The sequence below is a fragment of the Equus asinus genome, chromosome 2, assembly GCF_041296235.1.
Source record: "Equus asinus isolate D_3611 breed Donkey chromosome 2, EquAss-T2T_v2, whole genome shotgun sequence".
NCBI classification, from domain to species: domain Eukaryota; kingdom Metazoa; phylum Chordata; class Mammalia; order Perissodactyla; family Equidae; genus Equus; species Equus asinus.
This window is the reverse complement of record NC_091791.1, coordinates 165,644,432-165,656,830: the sequence shown is the minus strand read 5'-3', so window position 1 is coordinate 165,656,830 and position 12,399 is coordinate 165,644,432. Positions and strand designations below refer to the sequence as shown.

General features: G+C 37.7%; 1 protein-coding gene across 1 annotated transcript; it reads right to left on the bottom strand.

Annotated features, from left to right (window-relative positions):
- Positions 1–4,840: 4,840 nt before the first annotated feature.
- OR4E2 (olfactory receptor family 4 subfamily E member 2) lies at positions 4,841–5,767 on the bottom strand. Its single transcript, XM_014844509.3, has one exon. The coding sequence runs from the start codon at positions 5,765–5,767 to the stop codon at positions 4,841–4,843; it is 927 nt and encodes a 308-aa protein (XP_014699995.2).
- Positions 5,768–12,399: the final 6,632 nt, after the last annotated feature.

The following is a 12,399-nucleotide window of genomic DNA, read 5'->3' as shown; positions in this document are numbered from 1 at the left end:
ACAAAATCACCAGCTCTGAGGTTACATAAGTCCACACACTCTTAACTATTTTCACCTGTTTATTTCTTCAAATAAACTTTAGAATATTACTGGAAATTTTACCTTAAAAATGTGGGATTTTTATAAGTACATTAAATTTACAAATAAATTTAAGAAGGCCCATTATATTGACTATTGTTTTTTCCTGTGCAGGAACATGTATGCATCTCTATCTCTTCAAGTTTTGTCAGCAGAGATTTGTAGTTTTTTCATAGTGGTGTATTGTTTCCTTTATTGGGGAAAAAAACCCAATATAAACAAATCAGTATTAATTTTCTATTGCTGCTATAACAACTTACCACAAACGTAGAAGCTTAAAACAACATAAATTTGGGGCTGGTGCCATGGCCGAGTGGTAAAGTTCACACACTCTGCTTCTGCAGCCTAGGGTTTCGCTGGTTCAGATCCTGGGTGCAGACATGGCACTGCTCGCTAGGCCACGCTGAGGTGGCATCCCACATGCCACAGCTAGAAGAACCCACAACTTAAGATATATGACTATGTACTGGAGGGCTTTGGGGAGAAAAAGGAAAAATAAAATCTTTAAAAAAAAAAACATAAATTTATTCTCTTTACAGTTTTTTTTAAGATTGGGCCTGAGCTAACATCTGTTGCCAATCTTCCTTTTTTTTTATTTCTTTTTTTTCTCCTCCCAAAGGCCCCCAGCACATAGTTGTATATTCTAGTTGTAGGTCCTTCTAGATCTGCTGTGTGAGACACCACCTCAGCATGGCTTGATGAGTGCTGCTAGGTCTGCGTCCAGGATCCAAACCAGTAAACCCGGGGCCACCGAAGTGGAGTGCATGAACTTAACCACTCGGCCCCAGGGCCAGCCCTCTTTGCAGTTCTGTAGGTTAGAAGTTCAACATGAATCTCCTTGGGCTAAAATCAAGGGATCAACAGAGCTATATTATTTCTTTGTTCTTTTTTCCCCCAGTTTTATTAAGGTATAATTGACAAAAATTGTATACATTTAAAGTGTACCATGTGATGACGATGATGCATGTATACGTTATGAAGTGATTACCACAAACTAATTAACACATCATTCACATCATATAGTTACCATTTATGTGTGTGTGTGATAAGGACACTTAAGATCTACTGTCTTAGCAACTTTCAAGTATAAAAGTAGTATTAACTATAGTCATACATTAGATCCCCGGAACTTATTGATCTTATAGCTGAGAGTTTGGCTGCATTCTTTTCTGAATGCTGTGGGGAGAATCCATTTTCTTTCCTTTTCCAAAGAGAAGGTCAGCTAACAAGATAGAAGTTACCATCATATCTAACCTAATCCTGGAAGTGACATCCTATCATCTTTACCATATTCTACTGGTCAGAAGCAAGTCATAGGTGCTACTCAAACCAAGCAAAGGGGGCTACACATGGGCACGAATACCAGGAGACACGATCATCAGGAACCATCTAAGAAGTTGTCGGCCACATACAATATCCCAAATTTACTCATATTCTGTCACCCTTAAAATGTTCTTAAAGGTTTAACTAGTTAACCCATAGATTATTAATTATTTTTAATTGTTTAAAAGTTTAGCTATAATATGGTAAATGGAACTGGACTAATCCTCCCACCATAAAAAATAGGAAACTAGATAAAATGTATGAAACAGTAATTTTCAGACATTGGATAACAAGCAACTCAGGACTGTGATTGCCAAGGGGAAAGAAATGAGGTAAATCCTGACTTTCTACCTGGAAGCATATTCCAGCCTTGGTTCAGAGATTTAGAACTCAAGAGGAGCATAGAGATTTTGCTGAATTAAGGAGACAGTGATCAGGGAAACTGAGATGGTTAAAATTTGCTGGGCAGAGTACCAGAAAGAAGCGAGCTATGGTGAGAAAACTGCAAAGGGGTTTCCTTGAGTCTTGGTTAAATGATAAGCTGTGCATGCATAGGAGTTGAGAACAGACACCAGGGAGTTATATACTAAAAAACTACCAGAGCTTGCACAGGGTTAGGAAAACTTGTATTACTACCAGCTAGGGTGGACAGACGTCATTGAACATGCAAAGAACTCAGTAGAGACCCCAAAAGCCACATTTTAGGAGTAAGACTAAAGTCACTTTGGAGCAAAAGAGACTCTACACCCACCCATCCTAATAAAGATTAAAAGCATGCCTCAAAAGTTTGCCTCAGGCTTCATCTCTTCGCCGTCTTCTTTATATGTACTGTTTCCTTAATGATCTCATCCAGTCCCATGACTTTAAATACTCTCTATTTTATACTATCAATCCCACAAATTTGTATCTCCAGACATGACCTCTGTCCCAAATTCCAGACTCATCTATTATCTCTACTTGAATGTCTAGTCGGAATCTCAAATGTAGCATGACCAAAACAGCTCTTTTAATCCCCAGTCTAAAAAAAACCTTCTCCCTTAGTCTTTCCAATTTCAATTAATGGCACTATCATTTATACAACAAAAAAAGTTAGCATTAATGACAAATTCATGGATCAACACAAATTTCCATAGCTGACACAAGAAGAAACAGAAGATACAAGTAACCCTGTATTTGTTAAAGAAATTTAATTTATAATTTAAAACTTTCCTACAAAGAAGATTTCAGGCCCGGATGTCCTCTGTTCAGGTTACTATTGCTATGTACTAAACTAACTTTAACTCAGTGGGATAAACAATGATCTTTTTATTATGTCATGTATTCAGTAAGTCCAGAATTCATATAGGGCCATGGAACAGAATAAAAAATCTGAAAATAAACTCACACTTAAAAAGCCAACTGACTTTCAACAAATGTGCCAACATAACTCAATGGAGACAGAACAGTCTTCAAATGATGCTGGATCAACTAGATCTGTGGGAAAATGAATCTCGACCTTTATCTCATACCATATGTCAAAAGTAAACTCAAAATGGATCACAAACCTAAAATTTAAAGCGGATGCTATAAAATTTCTAGAAGAAAACAGGGGAAAATCTTTGAGAGTTTGGGATAGGCAAAAATTTCTTAAGGCATGAAAAGCATCAAGTCTAAATGTAAAAAATTGATAAATTGGACTTAATAAAAATGTAAACTTCTGCTCTTCAAAATACATCATTCAGGGGGCTGGCCCCGTGGCCGGGTGGTTAAGTTCGCGCGCTCCGCAGCAGGCGGCCCAGTGTTTCGTCAGTTCGAATCCTGGGCGCGGACATGGCACTGCTCATCAGACCACGGTGAGGCAGCGTCCCACATGCCACAACTAGAAGAACCCACAACGAAAAATACACAACTATGTACCGGGGGGCTTTGGGGAGAAAAAGGAAAAAATAAAATCTTAAAAAAAAAAAAAATACATCATTCAGGAAATAAAACTGCAAGCCAGAGAGTGAGAAAAAATATTGGCAACACATACATCCAACAAAAGCCTTGTAACCAGAAAATACAAAGAATGCTTACAAAACAGTGACAAGAAGACAAAAAATAATAATAAATGAGCAAAATAGTCGAACAGACACATCACAAAGCAAGATATATGGAAGAATAATAAGCAAACGAAAAGATGCTCAGCATTATCAGTCATTAGGGAAACGAAGATTAAAACTACATATTGGCTAGAATGCCTAAAATTACAGACTGACAATACCAATTGTTGGTTGTTAAACTCTTTTACCTCTGATGAAAACATAAAATCCTACAACCACTTTGCAAAACAGTCTTGCCGTTTCTTGCAAAGTTCAACAGACACTCACCATGTGATCCAATAACACTACTCCTAACTATTTACCTGAGAGAAATGAAAACATGCCCAAAATAACCCACAAATAAATGTGTATAGCTACTTTATTCATAATTGTCAACAACTGGAAACACCCAAATGTCCATCAATTCATGAATGAATAAACAAATTGTGGGATACCCACAGAGTAAAATATTATTCAATAGTAAAGAGGAGCAAATTGCTGAGACCCACAAAAACATGGATTGATCTCAAAAACAGCATGTGGAGCAAAAAAGGTCAGGCGCAGAAAAGTACATCCATATGATTCAATTTTTATGAAACTCTAGAAAAGACAAATCTAATTTGTAGTGACAACAATCAGATCCTTCAATGCTTGGATGGAGGTAGAGGGATTGGCTGGGAAGGGGCCAAAGAAACTTCTTGGTATGATGGAAATGTTCTATATCTTAATTGGAGAGATGGTTACATGGGTGTATATATGCCTTTGTCAAAACTTGTCAAACTTTACAATTAAAATGGGTGTATTTTATGTAATTAAATTTCACCTCAAAGTTTAAGTTCCTTATACATCTCCAAAAATTTCATCCAAATAAAAGTACTATGAAAAGTACAAAATAGATCTACAAATGATGAGGGACTCACTTTCAAAAATAAGAAAATTTAATTCAATATAAATAAGTAAAGGTTTAAATAAACACCTTGAAAATATATTTGAGAGTAAGATTGAAACCACTATAGTGTCAAACACAGGTGCGAGGTGCAGCTTCCCAGAGGCAATAACCGGTGGAACAGTACAAATCAAGAACGTACGTTCTCACACCACTACCTGTTCCTGAAAACGAGTCTGTGCCCCAAATCGTGTTTTTACTGGTGAAACCAAAAAGCTTCTTTAAACTTTTCCAGATTCTTTTTCCACTTACGTGTTCCACCATGGTTTTTTCCTTTATTTAAGTAATAGTTAATAAGTCCATCTCTTTAATGCAAATGTTTGCCCTTTTCCACGCCATTTCATCTAACGATTTTGATTCTTTACTTTTGCTCTCTCATTAAAGGTATGGCCATAATTATATCTGCAAACCTAAACCCATCATGTACATAATTTCATGAAAAAACTTGTCTCCGTCTGAGCTGCTTTATGGCACATTTTACCTCTTCATTCCTCAGGGTGTAAATGAGGGGATTCAGCAAAGGGGTGACCACCGTGTAGAAGACAGACACCACCTTGTCAATGGAGAAGCTGGTATCTGGCCGAGTGTAGATGAAAATACAAGGTCCAAAGAAGAGGGCAACCACCATGAAGTGGGCTGAGCAGGTAGACAGGGCTTTCTGGCGCCCTTCAGCTGACTGTTTTCTAAGAGAAACCAGGATGACCGTGTAGGAGGCGATCAAAGCCAGGAAACAGGTGAGGGAGATAGTTCCACTATTGGACACAATCAGCATTCCTGTGAGGTATGTATCTGTGCAGGCCAGCTTGATGACAGGAGGTACATCACAGAAATAGCTATCAATAATGTTGGGGCCACAGTAAGGTAGACGAGTGGTCAGGAAAGTCTGCACCAGTGAGTGAACTGTACCCCCCAACCAGAGAGCAAAAACAAGCTGTACGCAGACCCTCATGTTCATCACATTGGGGTAGTGTAATGGGGTGCAGATGGCTACATAACGATCATAGGCCATAATGGTCAGGAGAAAGATCTCAGCACAGGCAAACAGATGTAGGAAGAAGAGCTGTGCAATACAGTTGTCAAAAGAAATGGTCTTTTTCTCTAAAAGCAAACCTTCTAGCATCTTGGGCATGGTGACAGATGAGTGGCAGATGTCAATAAAGGACAGATTGCTCAGGAAGAAATACATGGGGGTATGGAGACGTGGAGTAAAGACTATGGTAACCAGGATGAGAATGTTCCCCAAAAGGGTTAGCACATATGTGACTGAGAATGCCATGAAAAATAGTATTTCCAGCACCCAGTTATCAGTGAGTCCCAAGAAGACAAACTCAGTCACTCTTGTTTGGTTTAGAGCGTCCATCCAATGAGCTTTCCAAAGGACCTTGGAGGGAAAAACAATGAAAGCTAATTTAGCTTTAATATTATAGGAATGGAACTAGTTGAAGTGACTCTGCATTTCTGTCTGAATTGCTTATCTATTATCAGGGTATAGAGAATATAAAACAAACTTAATAATAATTGTGACAGTATACCCACTATGCATCAGGAGTCATGCCAGACACTTTATGCTCACCATTTTATCTAACCACAACCACACCATGGCATAGGCATTAACATTCTTGTCTTGAAGGTGAGATGTGAGCCTTACAAGAATAAATAAGTTGCCCAAAACCCTTAGCCACTAGTCAACTGGTTCTTTTCCTTTCAGTCTAATTTATTGATAACGTCAAATTAATATTCCAAAATACAACTCCTGCTAAAATTGTTCAGTATTTCACTCTTTCTATCAAATTAAATGTACCTTCAAAGCCTGCAAAAGTCCGCTGTACTTTATTTTTCCAAGATGGCATCTCCTTTTTTCCTTATGCGTTCTTCTCTCCATCCATGCTACCTCTACCTACTTACTTTGAAAAATCTTTGTCTTTATTTATTCTGTCCCCTCTGCTCAGGAAGCATACCTTCTAATCAAGTGTACTCTCTTCACCTCATTGCTGACTATTAGAATACTATTCATCCTCCAAGATTATCTCCAAGAGCAGCAACTTTAAGAATACCTTCCTGATGCAATCAAATGCTATCTTTTTCCTTTCATGCTTCTTTTATGGTACTTAACTGTAAAAGAAAGTAAAATAAGATATTTGTTTTTACTCCTCATTAAATTGAAATTTTCCTAAAAAGCAATAGGCATATATAGTTTCTTGCATACAGAGGTATGCAAAAAATATTTTTATTTGAACTGAACTGAACTTCTTAGGTAGGCTGAAAAAGAATCCAATCCTTACTTCACAATAGAGCTAATAAGTGACTAAAGAAACTTAATTTTTTTAATTCTATAATATGATGTCCCCTAGGAAATATTCTCATATAAACACTAAAGTTATATTACCTCTAATTTTCTATACTGATTAGCTGGCCAAAAACTATATCAGAGTTTAGGAAATAATTACCACAAATCATAAAAAATATTTATATTCTTGATCCAATTATTTCACTTGTAGGAATCTTCCAAACATCCGAACTATGGAACAAGCTAAATGCAAGAAAACATTAATTACAGTATTATTTAAAATAACAGTCATGGGACTTTTTTTTGAAGCTTGAATGAATATAGTGGAATTTGAATAGACTTGCACGTAACCATTAGGAATGGTAGTAATAAAGGATTACAATTATGACAAAAGATTGAAATTTTATGATGAATTAAAAAGTGAAATAAAGTTTATTCGCACATTCTCAACAATTTAAAATGTATATAGTGTCATATAAATTATCAAATGCAAATAATAGAGTAGAAGAAAATGTAACACATATGACCCAAAAAGGATAATATTCTTACTCAAAGATCTCTTAAAATTTGAGAAGAAAAGACAAACAACACAATTAAAAATGGGCAAAAAAATATGAATAGGCAAGTCACAGAAACAGAAATGCAAATGACAAATAAATGTGAAAAAAAGATGCTCAACTTTAATAGTAGAAAAAAAAAAAACCAAACATTTTTTGTCTCTCCCTAGATTGGCAAAGGTGTAAGGAACTGGGCATTCTTTATAGACTGCTTCTGGAAGTAGGCATTAAGAAAGACCCTTATGGGGCTGGCCCCGTGGCCGAGTGGTTAAGTTCGTGCGCCCTGCTGGAGGCGGCCCGGTGTTTCGTTGGTTCGAATCCTGGGTGCGGACATGGCACTGCTCATCAAGCCACGCTGAGGCAGCGTCCCACATACCACAACTAGAAGGACCCACAATGAAGAATATACAACTATGTACCGAGGGGCTTTGGGGAGAAAAAGGAAAAAAATAAATCTTTAAAAAAAAAAAAAAAAAAGACCCTTACGGAAAATAATCCAGCAGTACCTATCAAATTTTAAACACCCATACCCCTAACCCAGGAATCCCAGTCCTAGGTTTGTATTCATAGAAACAAAGGAACCAATAACTAAGGATACATGTTTATTGATGCATTTTTATCAAACAAGGTCCTAAACATATACTGAATGTTTCACAATAAAGGAATAGGTAAATAAATTTTAGTACAGCCACTATATGGAATACTACTTAGCATTAAGAGGAATGAATTGGATCTATGTATATGGACTTAAAGAAGAAGTTCTCAATGTGGCTGCCCATTAGAACCACCTAGGGGGGTTTTATAAATTTTGCTGCCCAGGCCACACTCCAGACAATTAATTGGAATCCTTGGGGGTTGGACCCATCATTACTTTTAAAGGTCCTTAGTGATTCCATTGAACAACCAAGATTGCATACTATTAACTTCAAGGAATGCCAATAAAACATTAAGTGAAAAGAATGTATTATGAATATATTGTGAACCAAGAAGAAAAGAAGGGAGAGAGGAAGAGAGGGAAGAAAAGAAAGAAGGAATGAACAAAGGAACAAAAGAAGGAAGGAATTAAAAGAGATTTGTTTGTGCATCTATATACATATATATGTATCTTTGAACATATTTATATATATTCAAACATATATATATACATATTCATGAATTGTATTTGTGTGTATTTATTCCTAAAAGAATAGAAGATGAGTGTTGAAAAATACACACTTATTTTAACACTGGTTACCTATGGAAGTATAGAACTGAAAGGAATAGCAGGATTTTATTAATTTTTACAATATACTTTGTAAATGTTTAAATTTGTATAATAAGCATGGGTTATTTTTGTTTAAAAACAGTTGTCAGGAGAAAAAAACAGAAAGGAAATGAAAATGCTATCTTAGTGGGATGATGAGTACATTTTTCTTCTCCATGTCTAACAGTTTATAAGATGGTTGTATTTCTTATAAAGAAATATTCCTAAAATGAGGAGGATCTTTCCCATAAACTCCTGGTTAGCAATTCATTAGCAGCAGAGAACGAAGAGATGTTTTGCTTTCAGCTGGGAAACAGAGGGCATAGTCTCTTCATAAGGGCAAGCACAGTGAATTCAAATAACTGTGACCTTGGGCCTTCACCTCCCTAAGCCTCAGTTTTCTGAGCCATAAAATAGGAACTACAAAAATAAACTCAAAAGGGATCAAAGACCTAAAAATTAGGCCTGAAACAATAAGTCTTCTAGAAGAGAGAAGAGAATATAGGCAGTACACTCTTTGACATCAGTTTCAAAAGAATCTTTTCAGACACCATAACTCCTCAGATGAGAGAAACAATAGAAAGAATAAACAAAAGGGACTTTATCAGACTAAAGAGCTTCTTCAAGGCAAGGGAAAACAGGATTGAAACAAAAACCAGCCCACTAATTGGGAAAAAATATTTACAAGCTACTTATCTGACAAAGGGTTAATCTCCATAATATATAAAGAACTCACACAGCTCAACAACAAAAAAATCAAACAACCCGATCAAAAAATGGGCAGGGGACATGAACAGACATTTCTCTAAAGAAGATATAAGGATGGCCAATAGACACATGAAAAGATGCTCACCATCACTAATCATCAGGGAAATGCAAATCAAAACTACACTAAGATATCCCCTTACACCCGTTAGATTGGCAAAAATATCCAAAACCAAGAGTGACAAATGTTGGAGAGGTTGTGGAGAAAAAGGAACCCTCACACACTGTTGGTGGGAATGCAAACTAGTGCAGCCACTATGGAAAACAGTATGGAGATTTCTCAAAAAGTTAAAAATAGAAATACCTTATGACCCAGCCATCCCACTGCTGGGTATCTATCCTAAGAACCTGAAATCAGCAATTCCAAGAGTCCCATGCACCCCTATGTTCATTGCAGCATTATTTACAATAGCCAAGACGTGGAACCAACCTAAGTGCCCAGCAACTGATGATTGGATAAAGAAGATATGGTATATATACACAATGGAATACTACTCAGCCATAAAAAAGGACAAAATCGTCCCATTCGCATCAACATGGATGGCCCTTGAGGGTATTATGTTAAGCGAAATAAGCCAGACAGAGAAAGACGAACTCTATATCACTACACTCATAGGTGGAAGTTAAGATATAGACAAGGAGAACTGATCGGTGGTTACCAGGGGAAAAGGCAGGGGAGGGGGGGGGTGGGGGGAGGGCACAAAGGGTGAAGTGGTGTACCCATAACGTGACTAACGACAATGTACAACTGAAATTTCACAAGGTTGTAAACTATCATAATCTTAATAAAAAAATGGGAACTAGATGAATCTCTTCTACGTGATCAAATGTAACAGATCTCTAGGTCTCCTGTTGAAAAAATTAAGAGAGAAGCCATGGAATGAGAAGGATCTCTGGCTTTGTTAGGTGTTCTGTGGTGCAGAAGATCATCATTAAAAACTGAAGCTCACCAGGCTGGCCCCGTGGCTGAGTGGTTAAGTTAGTGCGCTCCGCTGCAGGCAGCCCAGTGTTTCGTTGGTTCGAATCCTGGGCGCAGACATGATACTGCTCATCAAACCATGCTGAGGCAGCATCCCACATGCCACAACTAGAAGGACCCACAACAAAGAATATACAACTATGTACCGGGGGGCTTTGGGGAGAAAAAGGAAAAAAAATAAATAAAATCTTTAAAAAAAAAAAACTGAAACTCATATGCACATTTTACTTTGTAGAAAAATCTAATGAGAAGCACTGAATCTTGGGATTGGCTGAAATGCACAAAGCCAGGAATTCCCTTGATATCCTCAGGCTGTTTCCAGGGCAGCAGATGCTGCTGCATCTTCAGCACCAGAGAAATCTACAGTATTAGTGAAAAGAGTTTTTGTTCTGGCTTTAAAAAGAGAGAGGGTGAGATTTTTACTCTGAGACTGGGTGACTCGGAAAAATTATTTAACCTCTCTGAGCTTCAGTTTCCTCATCTGTACAAATGGGAATGCTAAACCTTCTTCATGGAACTTTTACAAAATGATTAACATATTGCCTGGCACTTGAAATGTATAAAAAGTCTGTTCTTTTCATTGATAACTAAGGGATCCCCATGAGAAAAATGTCCCAAAAAGTCCCCAAGAGAGAAAATGTAGGTCATGTGTTTAGGCAGCTAAAACCAAGACCATGAAAAAGTAGATGAAAGACAGTGACGAGTCACCAATCAATCAAAGAGTCTTTAGTGAGCGCCCAGCAGAGTCTGTGACTAAGGAACATTCTTCCCCTAAACCTTCCCATGCCTCCCTCTTTCTCATTTTTAAGGTCTCATCTCAAATATCATCTCCACCTGGAGGCCTTCCTGACCATTATAACTAAAAGAACACTCCCCAGTTACACAATATCCTAGCTCACGCTCTTAGTAGAGCTTATACACTCCTGCAATTATCTGAATTATTTGCATCCATGTTGACTGTTGCCGCTCCAAATATAAACCCCTTGAGGGCAAAGACTAGACCTGCCTTGTTTACTGCTACGTCCCCCAACACCTGGGTGCCCCAGTGAATGGGACCCCAACACCCAGCCCACAATACGCTCAGCAGTGACGAACACTTCCATGCTCCACAACTACAGGAGCCACTAAAGAAATGCTCGGCAGTTTCTGCCCTACAGAGTCCTGAAAAACAAAACCATACATGACTAAACCTGATAATAGGTATACCGTGCCTGTTGGGAGTAGGAGTTTTAGCGCTCTCCTGATTTTTTAAGATTTCACTCTGTTCTTCTGAAAAGATGCAGAGCACCAACTTCAACCTTCCCATTACATCTTTCTCTACTTCTCTTCAGCCTTTCCCACTCTGTGTCCACCATCATGCGGATCTATTTTGGCCTATATTTTTTCTTCTCTCTTTCCTATCCCCTGAAAGTAAGGGAAAAAAATTGGAGGGCTTAGGAAGCACAATCAAAAATTTGGAGAAGTGAGGCACATCAGAATGGCCCAATAAACCTGAAGGAAAGAAAAGTACGCACAAAGATGTTATTAGTGACAACTGAGCAGTGCTATCTTGCTGGAAACACATGGAATTTCACTCATTCCCTGAGTCATCCAGTGAACTCACAGATGGACTGATCCATGAATAATTTGGCAGATGGGGATTTTCAAGATTGGAAAAAAAGACTCAAGGCTTGCAAACGAAGGATGTTAAATAGAAAATACTAACTTCAGGGGCTGGCCCAGTGGCGCAGCAGTTAAGTGCACACATTCCACTTCAGTGGGCTGGGGTTTGCTGGTTTGGATCTCAGGTGTGGACATGGCACTGGTTGGCACGCCATGTTGTGGTAGGCGTCCCACATAGAAAGTAGAGGAAGATGGGCACGGATGTTAGCTCAGGGCTAGACTTCCTCAGCAAAAAGAGGAGGATTGGCAGCAGTTAGCTCAGGGCTAATCTTCCTCAAAAAAGAAAAATATTAACTTCAAATCATTGAGATCAAAAAATAGTTTTAAAATGCATTTTTTTATTGACTTCATAGTAGGGCTTTTAAGAAAGAAATTTACTTGGAAAAAAACAGCTTCATTTTTAAACTCACAATCCAATGTATCAAAATTTAAGCTTTGAATTAAATTTTTATTTGTAATTCAGAGCTTTAATCTTTTAGTCTACCACTAGATCAAAAGA